Source organism: Bos mutus, chromosome 28 (assembly GCF_027580195.1).
Source record: "Bos mutus isolate GX-2022 chromosome 28, NWIPB_WYAK_1.1, whole genome shotgun sequence".
NCBI lineage: Eukaryota > Metazoa > Chordata > Mammalia > Artiodactyla > Bovidae > Bos > Bos mutus.
Genome location: NC_091644.1, coordinates 36,904,720 through 36,929,217, shown reverse-complemented (window position 1 = coordinate 36,929,217; position 24,498 = coordinate 36,904,720). Strand labels below are relative to the sequence as shown.

Sequence of the window (24,498 nt, the reverse complement as noted above, 5' to 3'; positions counted from 1 at the left end):
TCCAAACTCTTACGTTTAGAATAAACAGCAAGGTCCTACTGGGTAATGCAGGGAGCTGTACTCAATATCCTGGGATAAACTATAATAGAAAAGAATATGGTAAAAGAACATAAACAAAAGTCACCCACAGAACTTACCCACACATGTTCCCGCCTCTGAAAACTGGTAGCCCTCCACACACTCACAGCGGAAGGTTCCTGGGTGGTTATTGCAGATCGCGTGATTGCCACACACTGAGGGCTGCTCTGAACATTCGTCGATATCTAAAGCAAAATATTGTTTTAACTGCAGACTTAAAAAAAAACACCTCTCCCAACATCACTATACATAATAAAATATAAAGTATTTTGGCCTGCAAATGGATCCATTTTAAAACACATTTTTAGTATTCCAAAAGTATCGCTAAATATTTTCTTCTGTGCATAACTGGAGATAGTGATCCCAAGGCCCTCCTCATAAATAAAACTTGCTTCTCCCACCTCCCCCCAACCCTTTCCACCTTCCATCTCCTGGAGTTAGTTGTTGACCCAGGGACCACTAACATCAGATGGGCACATCTGTGTTAGAAAAATGTGCAGACAAGTCTCCCAACTCTGAATAAGGTTCCTAAGCTACAAACTGTAATTAAATATGCTCTGGTGGTGCTAGTGGTAAAGAACCAGCCTTCAATGGAGGAGACATAAGAGACGCAGGTTCGATTCTTGGGTGGGGAAGATCCCCTGGAAGAAGGTATATATTTTTGCCTGGAGAATCCCACGGACAGAGGAGTCTGGTGGGCTCCACCAGAGTCAGACATGACTGATCACGCATGTGCCACCATCTTGAGTTTAAGGCACTAAAAGGCAAACCATTAACTCATAAGATTAAAAGTGATGTTCTCTCATAGGATAATTCTGCGGTCATCGAGTGGTATGACGGGAACAAAGAAATACACATTTCAAAGCTGAACACACACATACATATACACGTGTTAGTTGCTCACTCGTGTCTGACTCTGTGACCCCATGGACTGTAGCCCGCCAGGCTCCTCTGTCCATGGAATTCTCCAGGCAAGAATACTGGAGCTGAACACAGCTAGGTTCAAATCCTGCCTCCTTTGGTGACTAGCTTGTGTGGTCCTGGAGAAGCTGCCAAACTACTCTGCCTCAGTTTCCCTGTTAGTAAGTACGTACACTACTATTCATCTTGAGAAGTCCTTCTGAAGATTGCAGAAAATAGATGCAAGCCTGACCTGCTCAAGCAATGTACCTATTGGGACTTGCCTAGTGGTCCAGTGGTTAAGACTTCATGCTTCCAGTGCAGGGCCATGGGTTTGATCCCTGGTTGGAAAACTAAGATTTCTCATGTCATGTGGTATGGCCAAAAAAAGAAAAAAAATTAAAAATAAAAGAAATGTGCCTATTATTAAGTATAATACCTATACCACCAGCATGAGGCTGTTCCATTTCTAGGAACACAGACCTTGGATGGCCACGGCATTGGGAGGCCAGTCTGTAGTTACCACTACAGTAAGGCTGGTTGGCCCAGACAAAAAAATCAAGCTGATCTGTCATCTCCTTGGTTACCTGCCCACTGATGATTTGAAATAAACACAGTCACACAAGATCCCTCTGTGCCAACCTCATTCTCAGGGTGTAGTTACTTCTGGCATTTTTCGAACTCTTGGAGATGCATGTGAGGAAGATTTCATAATGTCTGAGACCACACAACTCCCCTCCCCTCTCAACCTCCCCTCCTCAACTCCATAACATGAATCTTGCTCGTGCGTTCACCTCCAATGGCCTGTCTAGCCAGTCTCTTTCCTGATGAGGCAAAAGTCCTGCTGGCTTATTAGACAATGTCACACAACACAAGCATTTTTGCCACTTCAGCCCCACAGTTGGACCTACGCTCAGACAAAACACAAACCAAATGGCATTCAGCTTTTTGAAGCCATACTGCAACGTACATTTCTGTGACATGCTTAAGATATAAAATCTCATATCACTTACATGTGGAATCTAAACTATGGCACAAAGGAACCTACCCACAAAACACATCAAACCAGTCCATCCTAAAGGAAATCAATCCTGAATATTCACTGAAGGACTGATGCTGAAGCTGACGCTCCAATACTCTGGCCACCTGATGTGAAGAGCCGACTCACTGAAAAAGACCCTGATGCTGGGACAGATTGAAGGCAGGAGGAAAAGGGGGCGACAGAGGATGAGATGGTTGGATGGCACCACTGACTCAATGGACATGGGTTTGAGCAAACTCCGGGAGATGGTGAAGGACAGGGAAACCCGGTGTGCTGCAGTCCATTGGGTTACAAAGAGTTGGACGTGACTTAACAACTGAACAACAACAACTGAACACAAACTGACGCATAGACATAAAGAACAGACTTGTGGTTGCCAAGAGGCAGGGTGGGCGGAATGGATCGGGAGTCTGGGTTTGGTACATGCAAACTATTACATTTAGAACGGATAAAAACCAAGGCCCTACTGTATAGCACAGGAAACTATATTCAATATCGTGAGATAAACCATAATGGAAAAGAATATTTAAAAAGCCAAGTATACATGTGTATAACTGAGTTCTTTACTGTAGAGCAAAGACTGGCACAACACTGTAAGTCAACTATACTTCAGTCAAAAAAAAAGAGCTGCAAGATGTCAGCCCAGGGGACAAGTCCAAGTACTGCTGGAAGGTTGCAGAACAAAGCCCCACCGAAGCCCCCTTTTAAGAAGCTGGAGCTGGGCTGGGGTAGAGGGATATTCAGCAAGTGTGGCTTCCTGGCTCTATCCACCAGCTGCTGCCTCAGCAACATGGGAGGAAAAGTCATTCTGGCTTCACTGCCTCTGCACTGCAGCTCTCAGAGGACACCCCGTGCAGACTGCAGGGCTCCACAGCCGAGACTGAGCTGCCAGAGCACAGAGCAGCAGTTTTCAATCACAGGGACAGAACACAATCACCAGGGGATATTTTCCAAGCTTCATTTCCCCCGGAAGGTTTTTTAAAAAGTATTTATTTATCTGGCTGTGCTGGGTCTTAGTTGCGGCATGTGGGATCTTTAGTTGCAGTATGTGAGCACCTTAGTTCCTTGACCAGGGATGAAACTCAGGCTCCCTGCACTGGGAGTGCAGAGTCTTATCCACTGGATCACCAGGGAAGTCTGCCACTGGGAGGTTTATGGAAAGGGAGATTGCATGTTTCAAGAAAGCTTCTTAGGTGATTGGAAGGATGTCCTCTGGCAGGCCCTACTGGGAGAACCACTGGCAAATAGGATCTGGGGGCTCCTGGGATGAGGGAGGGAATGGTTCCCCAGCACCATTCCCACCTCCACAAAGGTCTACACGTAAGAGCCAAGCTGGGTGATGCCTTTTTTTTTTTTTTTTTTTTACAGCAAAACCCTAGCAATCTCCCTGCTGATATCTCACGGTCCTTATAGTTTGGAAATTCTTTGAATGTCTGATTGAAACCCTCTTCTGTAAATGGAAGCTAGGACTCTAATCCATTCTTCAGTAGAAACAATGAACTAGTGATAACTGTTCCTTATAGAATATCACAATATTTCCTTGAAGATTATTGTTCTTGTTTGTGTGTGTATATGTGTGTGTGCATATGCTCTCAGTTGTGTCCAACTCTTTGTGACCCTGTGGACTGTAGCCCTCCAGGCTCCTCTGTCCATGGAATTTTCCAGGCAAGAAAACTGGAGTGGGTTGCCATTTCCTACTCCAGGGATCTTCCTGACTCAGGAATGGAAGCTGCGTGTCTTCTGTCTCCTGCATTGGCAGGCGGGTTCCTTACCACTGAAGCACCTGGAAGTCCATTACTGTTCTTACTGGTCAATATCTGGACAACATTTTCTCTAGGAAGAGATTTCCTCTCAAATAAACCATTCCCTAACCCAACAGGAAGATCCTGAATTATTCTTGTAATCACTGCTTCCGTTTTGACTTTTTTTCTGAGTGGCTACTTTTCACATATTTTCAAAAACTCCAACAAATAATAGTTTCTCCAGTGTGTCCTCCTCATAAATGCCAGGCTCTGGGAGGAGAATTGTCTCAGGACAGATTTGTTAAATGCCTTGAGTGCACTCAAAATTACTCAATGAGAGATTGTCCAAAACTCTCTCTTACAGCCTCCCAACTGAGAAATACAGGGAAGCCATCCTACCAGGCACCAGAGCTCTGATTCAACTGGAAATCTTCTCCAAATTACCCTGAACAGTCACCTTGCAGTATCCAACCAACCCCATCCTTGTTCTGGATGTCATCTATCATTATATCAATGTGACACACGCTGAATGACAAAGGCTCATCCTCATTCTTCTCTTCTGAGGCACTTTCCAGGTCAAAGTAATATGTGAAGTGATCTGCTTAATGCAATTTCCTACCAACAGCCTGGTGTCTCAATGCATTAATACTACGAGGCTTATTCTCGTGACTCAGAACAAAAAGTAGCAGGACTGGGAACAGACCCACGTGCAGATTCCATGGGGCAAATCTGCCACGCTGAGGGCCAACCATAGGGCAAAACCAGGTACACATGAACATGTCTTCGTGGGCGAGGACATAAGAAGGGTTTCCAGGACAGCAACACATCAATCCATAAAGCATGGCTGGTTGTGCCTTGGGAGATGAAGCAGCCAGCCAAAGCAGGATTAGCCCAAGGTTATGGCTTCAGCGAGGCGGGCATGGCAACCCACTCCAGTATTCCTGCCTGGAGACTCCCTTGGACAGAGGAGCCTGGTGGGCTACAGTCCATAAGGTTTCAAAGAGTTGGACACGTCTAGAGCGACTAAGCACTCATGCACATATGGCTTTAGCAGTTGGAGAAGATGGCTCCATGTTTTATTACTGTTCAATTTGCTTAGGAAGCTGAAGCTGGGCTGCATAAAGACTACAGAGTTGGAGGCTTCTGCTAGAGAAATGGGGTCGCCCCATCTCTATGTGTTGTCTGGCAGGGCTCTGCTCACACACACACGGGATCATGCTGCTCTAAACCGGCCTGAGCCAATTCAGCCATTCAAGACTGGTGGGCTCTCTGGGGAAATACTGGGAAACTCTGAAGATCAGAGGTGAGTAGGAACTATGTCCCCTACACAGTGGTATGTTACAAGGGAAACAAGTCTCAGACTGAATTCTGTCACACAGACAAAGATATCAGCAAGCTGGCTGAACAATCGTACAAGCTGTTCCCGTAAGCCTAGTTTCTGTTCTTCATCCTTTCAGGCGTTCCAGTGAACACCATTCGTAAATTTCACTCTGAAGCAAATGCAGCATGATCAGCTAACCTTCACACTAAATCAGCACACTAAAGCTGCCATTAATTGGAGGCATTCAGTGGATTCAATTCAGTGGATTCCAGACCACAGGCATCATTCCCATACTCCAACTTCTGCTGCGCTACACAGATTATTTTGGCTACAGTCATTCAAGGGGGCTGCTCATCATTCTAACCAAACAGACATGTGCACACTACCCATTTCACTAGGGAAGCTTACCTCTAGCATTCCTTACATTTGTTGGTGAGCATACCGTGGCAGGTTAAGGAAGCATTCGACATTGTGGGTTTTTGGCCATAAGGCTCAGCTTGTGGGATCTTAGTCCCCCGGTCAGGGATCAAACCTGTGCCCCTTGCAGTAGGAGCTCAGAGTCCTAACCACTGGACCACCAGGGCATTCCTAGCATTTGCTATTCTTACACTAGTTGCATCTGTGTGGATTTTTCATCAAGATAGGAGTCAACTAACTGTCTTTTGGTGGCGAATTAAAATTTAGTAACAAACATAAATATCAAGCTGTTTATGTGAAAGTATTCAAAGTGAAATTTTAAGTAATAAGTATTATACAATGAAGACAGTGGAATAGAGGCACTTAAGTCAGGCACTCAAGGTCCAACATTCTAATATCCTTGGTTCCAGTTTCCCATCTGTAAAAACAGGAGTAAACTTCCCACCCATGAGGGTGGCTGCTATCAAAAAAACAAAACAAGTGTTGGCAAGGATGTGCAGAAATTGCAGCCCTTGTGTACTGGTGGTGGGATATAAAATGATGCAGCTGCTGTGGAAAACAACGTGACGGTTCTTCAAAAAAGTCAAACACAGAGTTGATGTGATCCAGCAATTCTACTTCTGGGTATATCCCCAGAAGAGTTGAAAGCAGAGTCTTAAACAGATATTTGTACCCCTATGTTCACAGCAGAAATATTCACAAGAGCCCAAGAAGTGAAGCAACCCAACTGTCCACAGACAAATGAATGGTTTTTGTAAAAAAATGAATATATGCATATCATGGACTATTTCTCAGTTTTACAAAGGAGGGAAGGGGGTAAGGGGGAAGGGACAAACTGGAAGATTGGGATAACACAAACACACTACTATATATAAAATAGATAACTAATAAGGGCCTACTGTTTCGCACAGGGAACTCTACTCAATACTCTGTAATGGTCTATAAGGGCAAAGAATCTAAAAAGGAGTAGATATATGTAAAACATATTCACTTTGCTGTACAGCTGAAACTAATACCACATTGTAAATCAACCATAGTCCAATAAATTTTTTTTTTTTAAGTAAGGAAATTGTGACACAGGCTACAATATGTATGAACCTTGAGGATATGATGCTATGTGAAATAAGCCAGTCACAAAAGGACAAATAGTACATGATTCCACTTACATGAGTTACCTAGAGTCCTGGAATTTGTAGAAAGTAGAATGGTGGTTGCCAGGGGCTGGGGCCAGGGGCTATGGAAAGTCATTATTTAATGGCAATAGGGTTTCAATTCTGCAAATGAAAAGAGATCTGGACATGGACGGTGGTGATGGTCACACAACGTGAAAGTACTTAATGCCACTGAACCGTACACTTAAAAATGGTTAGAATGATCAATTTTATATTATGTGCACTTTACCACAATTAAAAATGATTTTTAAAAGACAGAAATGAAAACATCTATCAGAGCTGCTGAATTAGATGAGACGGTGTTTGTGAAGCACCTAACACAACAATGTTACTAACAGTTATGGACACATGTTAAGTCACTTGAGTCACGTCAGACTCTTTGTGACCCCATGGACCGTAGCCCCACCAGGCTCCTCTGTCCCTGGGATTTTCCAGACAAGCATAACGGAGTGGGTTGCCATTTCCTACTCCATATGGTCATATTATGTGTAGTTATAAGCAGCCCTGACTTTCTCTTTCCTTTAAACCTGTGTATTCTCAAGATGAAGTGGTGTATGGCCTTATAAATTCTGCTCTGCTGCTTAGAGTCGGGGCATTGGATCAGATGATGAAGGGGCCAGGACCCTTACCATCGTGGGGAAACACCAAGTGTGGGGCTCAAACAACTCGGCACACCCATCAGTATTTATCTCCCCTGTGTTTCCTTGCCTCTCCCAGCTCTCTGCTTTACAGTATCTGTTTGCCCCCCGCAAGCCTCCCCACACACGTCAGAGTGAATGGCTGTACCATAGCAGGTCCGTCCGTCTCCTCGGAAGCCGATGGAGCACTCGCAGGTGAACTGGGTCCCTGGGCCAGGGCGACAGGCCGCATTGGAGTCACACCCATGACTGCCAATGTAGCAAGGATTCTGAAGGGCATCAGGGGAGCCATCTGCAAAGGCAGAGACATTGAAACCACGTGAGGATTCAGAAACACTTACAGGTTACCTCCTCCCCCAGAAAGTAGGACAGGATTGATGACCAGGAAACCTGCTGACTCCTGCTCACTTGAAGTGGGATCAGCAAACTACATCCCTTTGGACTCATGTCTATTTTTATAAAGTTTTATTGGAAACCGGCCACATGCATTTACTTGAAAGTGGTCTATGGCTGTTTTTGTGCTACAGTTGTAGAACTGCACTCATGACAGAAACTGCATGATGAGCAAAGCCTCCAGGATTTGCTGTTTGGCCTTCTAAGAAAAAATATGCCAACCCCTGATGCCTGGAGCTACAGCAGTCAAAGGAGGGAGAGAAACACCTGCCCTCTTCTGGTGTATGGAGAGCCAAGGGCCAATCTGACCAGCTGGAGAAGTGACCTGAGTATGGAGGGAGAACCAAAAATAACTGAGATAGAGAAATACCACACCCAGACACCAAATATACAGAACCTCTAGGGCTTAAAGACTTGGACTACGTGAGGCCTTGAGGCTGGGCTATCACACTGGCTCCAGCTTCTTCCACAACCAGAAGCAGCCCAGCCCAGACCCCAGCTCCACACTGTGCTGTCCCAGGGCAGAGAGCTCGCTGTAGGCTCTGGGCCTGACTTTTAGCAGATTTGATTTGGATTTCCCCAAGCCCTGAGCACACATTCCTTTCACAGTGAGTGTCAGAGTTTTTTAAAATAGGCACATGAAAAGATGCTCAATATCACTAACTATCAGGTAAATGCAAATAAAAACTACAAGGGGTACTACCTTTCGCCAGTCAGAATGGCCATCATTAAAAAGTCTACACGTAACAATGGTGGAAAGGGTGTGCAGAAAATGGAACCCTCGTGCACTGTGAGGGAATGTAAATTTGTGTAGCTACTATGGAAAATGGTATGGAGGTTCCTCAAAAAGCTAAAAACCAGAGTTGCAATATGATCCAGCAATCCCACTCCTGGGCATATATCCAGACAAAACTACAAAAAGATACATGTCCCTATGTTCACAGCAGCCAAGACAGGGAAGAACCTAAACGCCCATTGACAGATGAATGGATAAAGGTGTGGTACATATATACAGCAGAATATTACTCAGCCATAAAAGGGAAAAGGGAATGAAATAATGTCATTTTGCAGCTACATGGATGGACCTAGAGACTACCTTACTAAGTGAAGAAGTCAGAAAGACAAATACCTATGTTATCATTTATATGTGCGACCTAAAATATGACACAAAGAACTTATTTACAAAACAGAAACAGGCTCACAGACACAGACAACAGACCCGTGTTGTCAAGTGTGGGGGGCAGGGGTGGGCGAGAAGGGGAGGGTAGGACTGGGGAGTTTGGGATTAGCAGATACAGACTATTACATATAGAATGGTATAGAATGGATAAAGAACAAGGCCCTACTGTATAGCACAGGGAACTATATTCAATATTCTGTAATAAATCATAATGGAAAAGAGTAGAAAATAAATACATAAATAAAAATAAATGCCCGGCTGCAGGCAGGTGCAGCCCTTGAATGGTCTACTCTTTACCTTAGGTTTTCTAAGAATCATAGATGAGAAGATGTTTATTTTTGTCAGGAGCTATTTTAGCATGACTTTCTTCTTACCGAGAACAAGAGATGGAGAACAACACGTCAAAAACACAGAGAGGGCCACGCAGGTGGACACACACACACACACACACAACTCCCAGTCCGAGCCGCCACCTCTTACCTCTCACAGGACCAATGGAGTTGCTGAGAGCGTAGCGCAGGATCCTCTCCTCCTGGTTGTACAGGACAAACACGCTGTCCACAGAGAGCTGCTGGGTGCTGGGCAGGGCCGGCCGGGAGTCGTCGTGGAGGCACTCCCGGAAGGTGATGGTCTGGCGCCACCGGTAAGTGTGGGCGTGCGAAGGGGCAGTGCCATGTCGCTCGGGCTCCGTCACCGTGTACTCCCGGGTGGAGAATGATGTGATCACTGGATATGGGTGGAAGCAGGAGACAGAGGAGAGAGCGTGAGGATGCAAGAGGCTTAGGACATGAAAATCATCAGCAGGGCTTCCCTGGTAGCTCAGTGGTAAAGAATCTGCCTGCCAATGCAGAGGACACGGGTTCGATCCCTGGTCCGGGAAGATACCACATGCTGTGGAGCAACTAAACCCCTGCACCAAAACTATTGAGCCGGTGCTCTAGAGCCCAGGAGCTGCAACTGCCGAAGCCCTGGGACCGTAGAGCCGTTGTTCCGTAACAAGCGAAGCCACTGCGATGAGAAGCCTGCCCCCCGCAACTAGAGAGCAGCCCCCACTGGCAGAAACTAGAGGAAAAGCCTGACCAGGCCACTGCGATGAGAAGCCTGCCCCCCGCAACTAGAGAGCAGCCCCCACTGGAAGAAACTAGAGGAAAAGCCTGACCAGAAGTGCAGACCCAGCAAAACCCAAAATAAATAAATGAAATAATCAGCAGTATTCTCTGCTCATAATGTGACCAGATGAGAGGTCAGATGGAACAGGATAAATAAGACCATTTATTTCAGTGTTGAGATTCATTCTGCTACCTAGATTTCCTATTATTGCTGTTATTTGCATTAGGAATATTTATTGCTTTTTCTCATCAAGTGTTTCTCTGTAAGTTCCTTAGTCAACCCCGGGACTAAGGCCTGATGGAAAGAGCACCAGCTTGGAAAGAGATACTCGAGAATTCACAACTTGGACCTTCATTCACAAGGAGCATGATCACAGACCAGTTACTAACTTCTTTACCCTGTTTCCTTTACAACATGGACTGGGGTAAGGATGAGATAATATATATAGAATGTCTGGAATCAAGCAGGCTAATCCTCTACAAGACAAACTACCATTTATGGAGCACTGACCATGTGACAAGCAGAGTGCTGACTGCTTTCTATGGGTCATCTCACTTAGGATTCAATAAACAGTGGCTGCTATAAATAACTCTAGATTAAACGGTTCTCTGATGTATAAAAATGAGACACTAATAGGTTTCAGTAGACAATTTCTATAAATTACTAAAGAGCTGTGAGCAAATCTCAATAGAGAAGAGAGACAGTCTTCCCTACTCAGAAGAGAGCTAGTTTACTTTTGGCCCATGCAGTGAAAAATCTTGACTTCCTATTTAAAAAAAAAGAAGTACAAAAGGCTCTTTATATTTGTGTGCTCTGCTGTAGTTGGTAATAAAAGCCAGAGGATAAATAAAAGATTGGTGTAAGCTGCCTCTTGTCCAGTTCCCATGTGCTGGACTGCCAGAAACACCATCTGGTCACAGCCTGACTTGCAGGTGGGGTCCTCCTGATACTCCTCCCACCTCCTACCCACCCTCTCATTTTCCCCAGGAGAGCCCGAGCAGGCCACGAAGTCATGGTAATTGGTACAACTTTTCTAGATGGCAATTTAGTAAGAGACTTTTAAAGAGTTTCCTTTGACTCATCACTTCTATTTCTAGGAATTCGGTCAGAAAAGAACCAGAAATTTGGTCAAGGTTTATGATGAAGATGATCATTGCAACTCATGGAGACAAGGAAAATTGGAAATAATGTAAGCTTTAGAAAAGAGAATGGTTTAAATTGACAGCCATACAATAAAATGGTATAGATTCATTGAAAGTGTTTGCAAAGCCTATTTAATGGAACTATCAAGCAGTCATGATTTGACCTAACCGGAAAAGTGAACATACAATAATGCGGTATGATTGCAATTTAAATCAAAACTATATACTTGACTGTAGAGTATACAATAGTATTGCATCAATGTTAAACTTCCTGATTTTGATGATTGTACTGGGACCATGAGAGAATATTCTTGTCATTAGAAAAAACATGTGAAATATTGTAAAATATTTAGGAGATGCAGGATCACAGCATCTACAACTTACTCTCTCTTATATATAAGGAAGGGAGAGAACAATTAAGAGAATGTAGCAAAATGTTAACAATCGGTGAAGCTGGGGAAATGATATGTGGATATGGTGCTATTTTCAACTTTCTGTAAATTTGAAATGAAAAGTTTAAAAACTACATATAGATATATAATAAAATTATTTTATTCTGAAATTATATCATATGATGAGCTATTTATGTTGGGCTAGTATACATGTTGATATATATGTGAATATATGTGTAATATACATATGTTGGGATATTTTTATATATAAAGAGAAGTACATGATTTTTCATATATAAGGATAGAATACATGTTGATATATAAATATATATATGTGAGGTATATATACGTTGGGATATATTTTGTATATAAGGAAAAGGCTGAAAGAAATACACTTAATTTAATAATTGTGTCCTGGTTTTAGGTCTGTAAGTCATGCTTATTTTCTTTTCTGCGCTAAAGTCTCTCCAATGAGCATGCTCAATGTCTGTAATTAAGGGAAGGTGATCTGAGTAAGGTAACCCCTGCGTTTCCCTTTCTGGAGGCCAGGAGACAGCATGAGCTCAGGCTGGAGCCCACGTGCAGCGCTGCCCTGGGTTGAAGGATGCGGGACGCGGCTCACCCTGCCGTGAGTAGTGGTAGAGCTCCGTGTAGGGTTCGATGTGCACCGAGGAGCCAAAGGCGATCTGCGGCACGCGGCCCTCCAGCTCCGTGTCAATGGTCAGGTGTCCGTGCTCATCAATGCCGCTGAACTGCTGCTTAATGATCAGCTTGTCCCGGTGCCCCACAAAGGTCACCTCAGCCTGGCGGGTGAACTCCCCCCCTGCAAAGCAAGGTCAGTCTGTCACTTTGCTGTCAAAGAAGTCACATTCATGCCTGCCCGGACTCATGGTGGGGACAGGTTCACACCTCCTCTACAGACGCTTTAGTCTGGTGAGTAGAAACAGGGCCAGTGATGTCAAGGAAAGGGCCATCCTCTCAGCCCAACTCAGTCACGCACAAGGAACAAAGCCATTTCCCATCCGAAAACTAGCATCTGAGACAGGCGGGCTCAGGATTTGTGCTGGAAAAAGCAGGGTATTGGGGTTTGTGCTCAGTACTGGTCGGGTAAACTTGAATGAGTTACTTACACCCACTGAACCTCCATTTCCTGATGATGAAACTGGTGTACAATATCTATCTTGCGGAAATTAGATAAGTATGTTAAAAAGTGCTCTGCCAAATGTCAAGTGCTCTAAGACATCAGTTAAGGGGATGACTATTGTTCACAGCTACGCCCCAGCCAGGATGGGTGAGTTGTTCAGGGCAAACCATCACCAAGTCCAGATACCATCCTAGAAGCACATACCATGGGTGCTGGCTCAGGAACTCCCCTTGGTCTATGCAGGGCAGCAGCCCCAAACAAGCAGGAAAAAAACATTCCACCTTCTTCCAGCTTCCTCCCTTTTCCACGTATGCAGTCTCCCCTGATAGCATGGCTGGCAGCTATTTCATGATATGTGAAAATTATATGAAATTTACATTTCAGTGCCCATGAATAATTTCATTGGAACACAGTCATGCTCATTGATTTGTGTATTATCTATGCCTGGTTTCAACTGATAAAAACAGAGCTGAATAGCTGCAACAGAGAACGAATAGCCCAAAATATTTAGGCAAAGCTTAAACTATTTATTCTCTGGCTCTTTGCAGAAAAAGTCTGACAACTCCTGCTTTACAGTCCCCAGGTCCAGGCAGATATCCCGCTGATAACATATGTTCTGGGGCAGTTAAGAAGGACCACTGTAGAAACAAATATTTGCTGTTGTAGGGAATTTGTAAAGATTACCTCTGCCTCCCTGAAGTTGGTGTAAGTCACAACGTAACTTCAATTTAAATCGACCCATATACAAAGCATCACCAATATGAAACCGCTCCCTGATCAAAATGTAATTCTAGACAGTCTTAGTTAATGTGTTGTTGCTGTTCAGTCGCTCAGTCGTGTGCAACTCTTTGTGACCCCATGAACTGCAGCACGCCTGGCTTCTCTGTCCTTCACTGTCTCCCAGAGTTTGCTCAAACTTATGTCTGCTGATGCCATCTAGCATCTCATCATCTCTCGCCCCTTCTCCTCCTGCCCTCAATCTTTTCCAGCATCACATTCTTTTCCAATGAGTCGGTTCTTCGCTTTAAGTGGCCAAAGTAATGGAGCTTCAGCATCAGTCCTCCCAATGAATTCAGGGTTGATTTCCTTTAGGATTGACTGGTCTCATCTCCTTGTATACTAATGAAAAACTTGATGATTTTACCCTAACACCTTACTTCCAGAGCCACAAAATACTTATTTGTAACTTATCTGCAGACACATAGAGTTCCCTTTCCATTCAACCCAGCCCATTAATTTTAAGGTCAATTACCTGTGATGCTGAAGCCATTCTTGAATCCGTCTTGCTCCACTGCAAACATCCATCCAATGATGCCTCCAATAGGGGCCAGAGGAAGCAGAGAGTACCCGACAGTCTCAGGAATGGTGCTGATGGCTGTGTAGGACCGCCCATGGTTCATTACCACGTACGAATGGAGGTCGGTGTTCTCAAAGACAATGGGGACCTGGCTGTCCCCCACAAAGATCCTCCCTTTCACCTTGCCGTTAACTCGCTGCGGGGAACCTGAACGAGAAACGAAGAAAGAAGCCAGCCCTTCAGAATAGAATAGTGTGTCTGGTGGGCTCTGTACCCATAAAGCAAAGAGCCCAGCAGTGCTGGGGTAAAGGGCTTTTGGGGTAAGTGAAGGAAGTTATTCTTCCCAAGACGAAGGCAGTCCCTGCAGCTGTGGCTATGAGCTGCAGAAATTCCAACTTTCTTCCTCTCTTCCATATTGATGGATAATGGATAGCAGAAAAGTGGGACCCACTGTATGATGAAGGAACATCAGAGGCAAATAACACAATTTCAGGAGAATAGCATCATGGGTGATCCAGAACTAGGTGATATATAACTGATTACTTTTGAGAATATCAGGGACAGAATTAGTCATTTCACTGGGACAATGGGGCTAAACTGGATGGGACATTAGGTTGTCTGATTTATAACTTATCTTAAAAAAAAATAACTATTTTTGGCTGAGCTAGGTCTTTGTTGCTCTGCATGGGCTTTGCTTAGACACAGTATGCAGGGGCCGGGGGAGCTACTCTTCACTGCGATGTGCGGGATTCTCGTTGCAGTGGCTTCTCTTGTCTCAGAGCACGGCCTCTAGGTGCCCGGGCACAGGCTCTAGGTGCCCGGGCTTCAGTGGTTGTGGTGCACGGGTGTAGTTGCCCCACAGCATGTGGAACCTTCTTGGATCAGGGATCAAATCCATGTCCCCCGCACTGGCAGGTGGATTCTCACCTACTGGGCCACCAGGGAAGTCCCTAAGACTCTTAGGAACTTCTCTTAAAGAGCATCTCTGGCTCAAATATAAGTTGGCCAGTCTGAATCCTAGACCCTCACTAACCCAAGCCAGATAGAAGTAGCCACAGTGGGTATTGCAGGTCACACAAATATGCCCTCTGACCCATAACCAGCTTGTGGGCTGGGGTGTGTTTGTTGTTGGTCATTTCCTTTAGATGACTGGGAAAGATGTGAAACTTACTATGGCATATTTACAAGCTTTTTTCACATATTACCAAATAGTATATGTAGGACCCCATTTTAAAAAATTGCATTAATGATAGATGCTAGCATACTCATAGAGGAAAAATGTCTGAAGAGAGCTACACAAAATTGCTAATAGAGGTTAATTCAGGGTGACGTGGTGAACTTTCATTTTCTACACTATATATCTCTATAATGTTGGGATATTAATAACTTACATGTATTTATTATTGCTTAATCAGGAAAAGAAAAAATCTCAAGAAATCAAGTTGTTCTTGAATTTGAATAAGAAAATGGAAGGTTGCCATATGACCCAGCAATTCCAACTCCTGAGTATATACCCAAGAAAACAGAAAACACATGTTCACTTGAAAACTTGTACATGAATGTTCTTAGCAGCATTATTCATTAACAGCCAAAATGGGAAAGCACTCAAATGTCCATCAACTGACGCACAGATAAATAAAATGTGGAAAATCCATACAATAGAATATTATTTAGCTAGGAAAAAAGAATAAGGTACTGGTACATCCTAAACATGGATACACCCTGAAAACATTATGCTAAGTAAAAGAAGCCAAACATGAAGGTCCCATGATATATGATTCCATTTATATGGAATGTCCAGAACAGGAAAACCCACATGGACAGACAGCAGATTAGGTGTTGACAGAGCCTGGGAATGAGGATGAATTGAGGGTGGCAGCTAAAAGATCCAGGTTTGCTTCTGGCATGATGAAAATGCTCTAAAATTAGAGGTAACAGTTGAATAACTTAGTGAATATACTAAAAACCACCAAATGGTATACTTTGATTGTGTTACTGACATCTTAAAAAACAAAAGCTGAAGGAAGAGGTAAGTACATCAGGTTTGATGTAGAATTAAATTCCACCACTTATTGATTGTACATATCATGTTTCTCTTCCTAGACTGTAAATGACTAGAGACAGGACCTTCACACCCAACTCCCTGGTTCCGTCGTAGCAGAGTTTTCTGTACTTACTTTCTGTACTTACTTTCTGTACTTACAGTACAGTTCTACAGTACTGTAAGTTCTACAGTAAAGCTTATAGACTAACCTCAGACAAATGAGCTCTCACCTGAGCACTGTCGTCTGTGTTCTGATGACTTTCTGCTGTGTTTAATATATCCTAGGGCTTCCCTGGTGGCTCAGACAGTAAAGAATCCGCCTGCAATGTGGGAGACCTGAGTTCGATCCCTGCATTGGGGAAATCCCCTGGAGGAGGACATGGCAACCCACTCCAGTATTCTTGCCTGCTGAACCCCCAGGACAGAGGAGCCTGGTGAGTTACAGTCCATGGGGTCACAAAGAGTCAGACACGATTGAGCAACTAAGCACAGCACAGCTACTAAACAGGGTCACTGAGGGCCTTCCCTGGCAGTCCAGCAGTTAAGATTCCACACTTGAACTGGAGGGTGCATGGGTTCAATCCCTGGTTGGGCCCTCATGCCACACAGTATGGCCCCCAAAGCAACAAAACCCCCCAAAACAAGGTCACTGACAAGCCAAGGCAGATTCGACACACAGAGTATTTCTGCACATAAACGGTGTCATTACACTGGGGGAATGCTATGGAGTTAGAAGACTAATATCAAAAAAATGCCTCCCCCAAACAATTACAGAAACAAGCAGGAAAGCCAAGGGAAGAAAACCACATTTTTTCCGTCAAACTTGGAGCTAGAAAAATATTTCAAAAGTAGTAAGATTCCAACAAATATTTAAACCACAAAACTATGACAGGGCGTGTTTAGAACGTCAAAAAATGTAGCTGAGCAATCTTTCATATCCAAGCTTGCTGCCAAATGCAACCTGTCAGCATTTCCAGCTCTGACATTTGGCATGGAAAGAGCTCATGAGATCGATCTTTGAGAAGAAGGGTTCATTGTAAATTGTGGAAGTTCTTCCCAGGGCAAGCAAAATATAAAAGCCAAGCCTAAAACAAAGCAGCAAAAGCATGTCATTCCTGGGGCAACGGGCAAGAAAAGAGATAACACATTTATAGATGTTAAAAACATCCCCCCAAATCAATATGCAAAGCATACAGAATTTTCTGACCTTGCTAAAGACAATATTTAACAAAACCTAGAAGGAACTTTTTTTTTTTGAACCTTTCTTTTTTTAAGCAAATTAAAATAACTGATTTAACTTTAGCTATGGCAGGAAATCTGAAAAACAGAAAAGCATTCCTCCAACTGAGTTTTATTTAGTCATATTTTGCCAAGCAACTGAGGTTCCTCCGTAAACATATGAGGAACATGACGGGTGACAAGTGGAGTGATCTGGCATCTGCAGAGACGTGTTCAGTATGGTTTGCTTTATTTTTGCTTTCATTCTAATTTATGGTCTTGGGTTCCCATAAGTCTCCCTCTCTAAGTAAACTGTTATCCGGACCCTCTAGACTTTTGCAGAGATTTTTCAGAACATCTGAGAACATCAAGACTGGTTGATCCTTTTTTGGGGGTGCAGAGCTCAGGACTGATGCCAGCCCACAGCCAAATATGTTTTGGAGTTGACAGCACAATGGGTCTGGTCTCCAAAGTTAGCTGTGATGCGCCCCTTCTGCTCCTCCATCACCATGCTGGGGTTCCGGGAACATAAGGACAGGAATACCAGAGAGTAGGGGGACTGGAATAGTCCTTACCCCCTACATATTGCATTGGCCAGAAAGTTGGTTTGGTTTTAAGTACAAATAAAAGACACATTTTTCATTTTCACCAAGACCTTTACTGAACAAAGTACTTATTGAACAAACTTTTGGGCCAACCCAACATTTTGGTCTTCACCAGCCCACCATGGCCCTGCTGGAGTTGAACCACCATCAGCATAGTCTGAGCGATGCCAAAAGAAGAGGTTTGAAAGAAACAGGAAAACGAGGGGGCCTGACAATTCATGGTCCAGGTTGCATAATTTCAACATTTCAGCCTGAAGATGGGTTCTCAATGGCCATCATTTCAGAGATGGAGAAACACCACAGGAAAGAAAGAGGCCTCCCCTTATTAGTAAAAAGGGCATTCCCTAGGACCTCTTCCTCCTCACCCCCATAGAGAAATACAGGCAAGAACGAGGAATGAGAGATGAAATATCACTGCCCAGCTGAAAACACCACCTACCTTTAGAGATCTGGGTAAAGGCAAGATTTCAAAACAAGCACCAAAACAAAACCACTCCTCCCTTTTCTCCCCTTAAAAAGGATCAGACAAAGACACAGTACCTTCTGCAACACACTGCCGGCCGTTTCCCGTGTAGCCAGCAACACAGCGGCAACAGAAGCCGGTGGCAAAGTCCCTGCACTCTGCGTGCACAGAGCACTGGTGCCTGTTGTTGGCGCATGTCTGCCGGGAATCCGTGTTGTATCTGAAAACTGCTCGGAGAGAACACAGCACACCAGTAAGCACTTCACCGGCTCCGGACGAGGAGCCTTTAGAACACTGCACCCTCAGCTGTGCAAGACTGGACGTCTGCTCAGGCCGTTCAGACACAGGCCTCTCTATCTGTGGCCACTTAACTAGTACAGTGGTTCCATCACTCAAATCACTGAGGCATGTAGGTCTAAAAGGAGTTTGAGAAATCACATGGGTGAATTATTACTATTTTAATTTTTACTTTTGGGCTGTGCCATGAGGGATGTGGGATCTTAGTTCCCTGACCAGGGATTGAACCTGCTCCCCTTGCGATGGAAGTATGGGGTCTTAACCACTGGACTGCCGGGGAAGTCGCAAGGGTGAATTTTTTAAAAATGCTATAATCCAATGTCCTTAGTATCAATGAATCAATATTGGGTGATAGCTGTCCAATGTCAGTCTTAATATGGCATCCATCAAACATCATCAGATATGCATCAGACCAACCTTTCTAATAAAAACAGCATCAAATTTGGGTGCAGACGTTAAAATATTTTAAAATTATATTTTATCGTGGTAAAAATACATACAACATAAAATGTGCCATTTTAATGAGCTTAAAGTATTTTAAACTTTTTGGCCCCATTCGTCTCACCAGGGGATAAATCAGAAGCTCTTAGAGTTAAAAGCTGGTTAGAAATAATTCCTCAGTCATACCTGCTCTAACAGCCTTTGGCCCAAGAAACATGAATTTCTCCCTAGTGCAAATGGTTCTCCCTCCCAGGTTGATTTTATTAGAATGATGAGCCAGCTCATTAAACTTAAAAATGCAGAGCACACTAATTTGGAATGAATTCAAAAGCACAAGGAGGGATGAACTTTTGGAGGGGATAATGACCCAATTTATAATTGGTATGAGTGAAAATAAAAGTAAAGTTTGACCCCAGGTAGATTCCAGGAGTTCTACACACCCAGAAGGGAATTTCCGGGATGTATAAATGGCATTTGAAGCCAAGAACACTTGGGCCCTGAGCTGAACGCATGTGATGCTACTGATTGCTTAAGCTCAGCTCCCAGTGGGTCTGTTATAGCTGATGTATCTGTGGATGACTATTCAAATAACACCAGGAATGCACTGCTGGCTACAGAAGACTGACCTTTCTAATAAAAACAGTGAAATAACTCGGATCAAGGGCAGAGAAAGATCTCTTTTAAACACAGTTGGGGTTCAGATCTAGGCTTTTTGTTGTTGTTGTTATCAGTACCAAGTAATATATTACCATGAGTTGTTGGGACTAGCTATGCTCTCATTTCAAAGTGATGGCTTCACAAATGAGAATTTCAGAGACACCTATGTGAGGTGAAAACAGGATGAGACTCAAAACTCAACATGCATGGAGGCATGCTAAGTCACTTCAGTTGTGTCTTATTTTTTGCTGACTCTGACCATAGCTCGCCAGGCTCTGTCCATGGAATTCTCTAGACAAGAATACTGGAGTGGGTTGCCATGCCCTCTTCCAGGGTATCTTCTCAACCCAGGGATCAAACCTGTCTCTTTTACATCTTCTGCAATGGCAGGTGAGTTCTTTACCACTAAGAGGTTTCCCTGGTGGATCTGACAGTAAAGAGTCTGTCTGCAATGCAGGAAACCTGGGTTCAACCTGGGTTGGGAAGATATCCTGGAGGAGGGCATGGCAACCGACTCCAGTCTTCTTGCCTGGAGAACTTCATGGACAGAGGAGCCTGGTGGCCTGTAGCCCATGGGGTCACAAAGAGTAGGACACGACTGAGCGACTAACACTTTCTTTACCACTAGCACCACGTGGGAAGCCCTCAGAACTCAACATATGCAAACAAACATGCCCATGACCTACCTTGGGGAGATCACTCTGAGACCCAGCTGTAAGAGCAGAGTGCCACATGCTAGATGTCAGCATCACCCCAGGAAATCCAGGGTGCCATGTGTGTAAGGGGAGCCCTGAGACATGAACCCATGTCTGCATGATGTCACTAAATGTCACCTCTCCATCTCTGTGCCTCAGAAGTAAGTAAGAACACTTCCCTGGCCACCAGATCCTGTCCATGCTTTGGGATACTCGATAAGAACAAACATTTATGATTATTGTATGAGACAAACCACAGCAAGTAAGGAGAAATAAAAATGGGTAAATAACGTGGAATGGGATAGATTTTTCTTTTTTTGAGTGTGATTATTTGTTTATTATTAGCTTCTACTATATTTCTTCAAGGTTTTCAAGTGTGGGAAATGTGACTTTGTTTATCTTAAACTCTTTTTTTTTGGGGGGGGAGTAGATTTTTTGAGGGCCTTATGATAACTTCATAGTAGAAACAATCATAGTAATTATCATTTAAAGGCTTGGGCCATCCCCTTGACAGGAATATTACTGGTCAACCTGAAGGGCAAAAAAAAAAAAAAAAAGAACACAGTCTAGTTCCAATGTCTTTTATAAGACAATTCAAAGCATGATGGGATTCAAATGGTATACTTGAAAATGCTACATTTTCCTCTGAAACTAGCAAAAATCTGATACATTCCGTTCAGTTCAGTTCAGTATCTCAGTCCTGTCCCACTCTTTGCAACCCCGTGGACTGCAACATGCCAGGCTTCCCTGTCTATCACCAACTCCCGGAGCTTGCTCAGACTCATGTCCATTGAGTCACTGATGCCATCCAACCATCTCATCCTCTGTCATCCCCTTCTCCTCCTGCCTTCAATCTTTCCCAGCATCAGGGTCTTTTCAAATGAGTCAGTTCTTTGCATCAGGTGGCCAAAGTACTGGAGCTTCAGCTTTAGCGTCAGTCCTTCCAGTGAATATTCAGGACTGATTTCCTTTAGGATGGACCAGTTGGATCTGCTTGTTGTCCAAAGGACTCTCAAGAGTCTTCTCCAACACCACAGTTCAAAAGCATCAATTCTTTAGCTCTCAGCTTTCTTTATATTCCAACTCTCACATCCACACATGACTACTGGAAAAACCATAGCTTTGACTAGACGGACCTTTGTTGGTAAAGTAATGTCTCTGCTTTTTAGTATGCTGTCTAGGTTGGTCATAGCTTTTCTTCCAAGGAGCAAGCTTCTTTTAATTTCATGGCTGCAGTCACCATTTGAAGTGATTTTGGAGCCAAAGAAAATAAAGTGTGTCACTGTTTCAATTGTTTCCCCATCTATTTGCCATGAAGTGATGGTCTGATATATTGATTTGGCCAAAAAGTTAAGTTCATTTGGGTTTTTCCATAACATATTATGGAAAAAACAGATGTTATACTTTAAAACCATCCTTGAAAAGTGGATCTGGTTATTTTGTATTTTTAATGTTCACAAACTAACTCTGAAACTGACTGGAGCCTGGAGGAAAAATAATCAACCATCCTCCTTCCATAAACCAAGAGGAAATAAATGTCAAAGATAAACCGTGTCAACAGAGGAACTTCTAAAATGTTTTTTCAGGTGGGTGAATATATTGCTGATCTCAGAAATCACAAATAAGGACATCTGACTTTCAAAATAATTCTAAAGCACTTTTCTCTTTAAAACACACACAAAAAGAAGAACAGGAAACTTGAAAGAGGACACATTCTACAGTCTCCCTAACCCCAGCCCTAATCTTGGATCCCTTGGTGTCTTTGCAGCCTTTGGGTCCCTCCACCCCATGCTCTGGTGGCTCCGATGGTAAAGAATATGCCTTCAACGTGTGAGACCTGGGTTCAGTCCCTGGGTCAGGAGGATCCCCTAGAGAAGGATATGGCTACCCACTTCAGCATTCTTGCCTGGAGAATTCCATGGACAGAGGAACGTGGCAGGCTACAGTCCATGGGGTCGCAAAGATTCGGGCACGACTGAGCAGCTAACACTTTCACTTTTCACTTCACCCATGCTCTGTCGCTGTAAGTTCCACCCCTCCTTCTCCACTCTCATCCTTACAAACCTCCAAATAATGCACACAGCTGACACCCCCCCAGTAATGCTCCCCTGTGTGGAAATCCAAGTATCCAACAACATACCACATGCCACACAAATGGCCTTACCAATTTCTGTTTCCTCGACTTCATCCACATCTATGACTTGGGGCTGCTGCTGGGGAAACCTCTCCCCGGGCAGCTGGAAAGATCTGGTCTTCTCCGTGGGAGGTGTGAGGGGTCTCTCAGTAGCCATGCGGCGGGGGGAGAGGTCACTGGGCGTGTTGTATGTGCCACTGTCTCCCCTTCCTGGGGCCTCATAGGGGAAGGATGTAGTAACCGCGTCTTCCAGGCCCACACGCGTCACTGAGTCATAATCCTCGTCGTCATACTCTGTTCCGTCGTCCAGTCCCAGGTTCACGTCTGCGGGGACCACGCCGCTGGCCGTGGCCGGACTCCCGATCTCAAACACCCAGATGCCCTGTAGCCCAGAGTTGCTGCTCCTAGAGGGAAGGACAGGCTTCTTGGAAACAGGCCAGCAACTTACAAACAGCCCCCACCAACCAAGAAGAAGGAGCCCTGGAGATCCATGTCACTTAAAAACCCCATGGCCTGCTACTGCCCACAGCCTCAGTGCAGGATAGGAGAGCAGATGTGGTCCTGTCTGGTCCTCACAGAGCTGAGACCATCCAGCAGGATATGGTGGAGATGTATCCAGTGGGCACAACCCTAGCAAAGGCTTCTTCTCAGCCATTCCAGAGGCATGCTCAGGGATATTTTCAGACCTTAAAATGTGTTTATACGAATCACTGGTCAGTATGAGCAACATGTTGACTGGATTTGTGTGCATTTTTTTCCATTATGCTCTTTCTGGAGACATGCTGTGATATGATAGTATTTGGTCTTTGTCTCTGGTTCTGGCATATAACCCCCAAATCCTTGTAATCTCTGCAGTGATAAGAATGCCTTTTTGTATGCTAATGAGATGGCTAGTGGCTGGGGACCCTGGGTAGCTTCAGAAAGGCGGTTGGTCACTAGGAAGACCAAGGCATGATTATAGGGTTGGAATTTTCAGCCCCACACCCTGACTTCCAGGAAGGGGGTGGGGAAGTGGGGTTGGAGATTAGTTAATCACCAATGGCCAATGATTTAATCAATCATGGCTATGTAATAAAAATTCCTAAGTTATCCGGCTGACAGAGCTTTTGGACTGGTGGACACAGTTGAGGTGTGCTAGGAGGGTGGTGTGCCCAGAGAGGGCATGGAAGCCCCTCACCTCCTCCTCCCCTCAAACAGGGCCCCCTGCCCTATGTATCTCTTCTATTTGGCTATTCCTGAGTTGCATCCTTTATAATAAACTAGTAATAGTCAGTAAAGTACTTTCCTGGATTCTGTGAGCCATTCTAGCAAATTATCAAACCTGAGCAGGGAGTCATGGAGCCCCAATTTATAGCTGGTTGATAGGAAGTGTAGGCAGCAGCCTGGGACTGTGGAGGGATGTCTGAAGGGGGGCAGCCTTGGAGGACTGAGCCCTTACGCTATGAGGTCTGTGCTGATTCCAAGCAGTTAGTGTCAGAACTGAATTATAGGATACCCAGTTGGTATCTGGAGAGTTGAAGAATTAGTTGGTAAGAGGGAAAAAAACCCCATGTATTTAGTGTCAAACGTTATCAGTGAAAACAGGACAGACTTGGTTTCCTAGAAATCCTAACACTGTTAGCTGTGGAACCGTGGATAGGTCTCAGTTTACCTTTTTATGCTCAGAGGGTATAGTAAAATGCAAAGGATATTCAGAATCTAAAGGCATCTTATAAAACACAACAGGATAACCCTAATCTCTACTTCTTGCCCTACCATTTTTACTGTTCTGATACTGTTTTACTATCAGAAATTGTATAAACTGACCAGATTATACGATAGAAAGAAGGGACATACACTATTCAGTGGAGAACACTGAGCAAAAGACTGGGCTGGGACAGGGAATGAGAAATCAAGAAAAGTCCTGCAGAAATCGGACGTCTAATTGGTCTGTCTACCTGGGACTTGAATAAAGGCAGTGATGTACAGGAGCTTGC

The 24,498-nt window shown here is 44.2% G+C and overlaps 1 protein-coding gene across 2 annotated transcripts in view; it reads right to left on the bottom strand.

The window, feature by feature from the left end:
- NID1 (nidogen 1) overlaps positions 1 to 24,498 on the bottom strand; it is a 97,884-nt gene that overhangs the window by 36,784 nt on the left and 36,602 nt on the right. For both annotated transcript variants that reach the window (XM_070364769.1, XM_005905645.3), the window contains exons 4-10: positions 22,553 to 22,926; positions 18,376 to 18,525; positions 13,924 to 14,175; positions 12,150 to 12,350; positions 9,364 to 9,609; positions 7,459 to 7,602; positions 138 to 263 (exon numbers count right to left, since the gene is read on the bottom strand). In XM_070364769.1, coding sequence (XP_070220870.1) covers positions 138 to 263; positions 7,459 to 7,602; positions 9,364 to 9,609; positions 12,150 to 12,350; positions 13,924 to 14,175; positions 18,376 to 18,525; positions 22,553 to 22,926 — 1,493 coding nt within the window. The remainder of the gene's footprint in view (positions 1 to 137; positions 264 to 7,458; positions 7,603 to 9,363; positions 9,610 to 12,149; positions 12,351 to 13,923; positions 14,176 to 18,375; positions 18,526 to 22,552; positions 22,927 to 24,498) is intronic.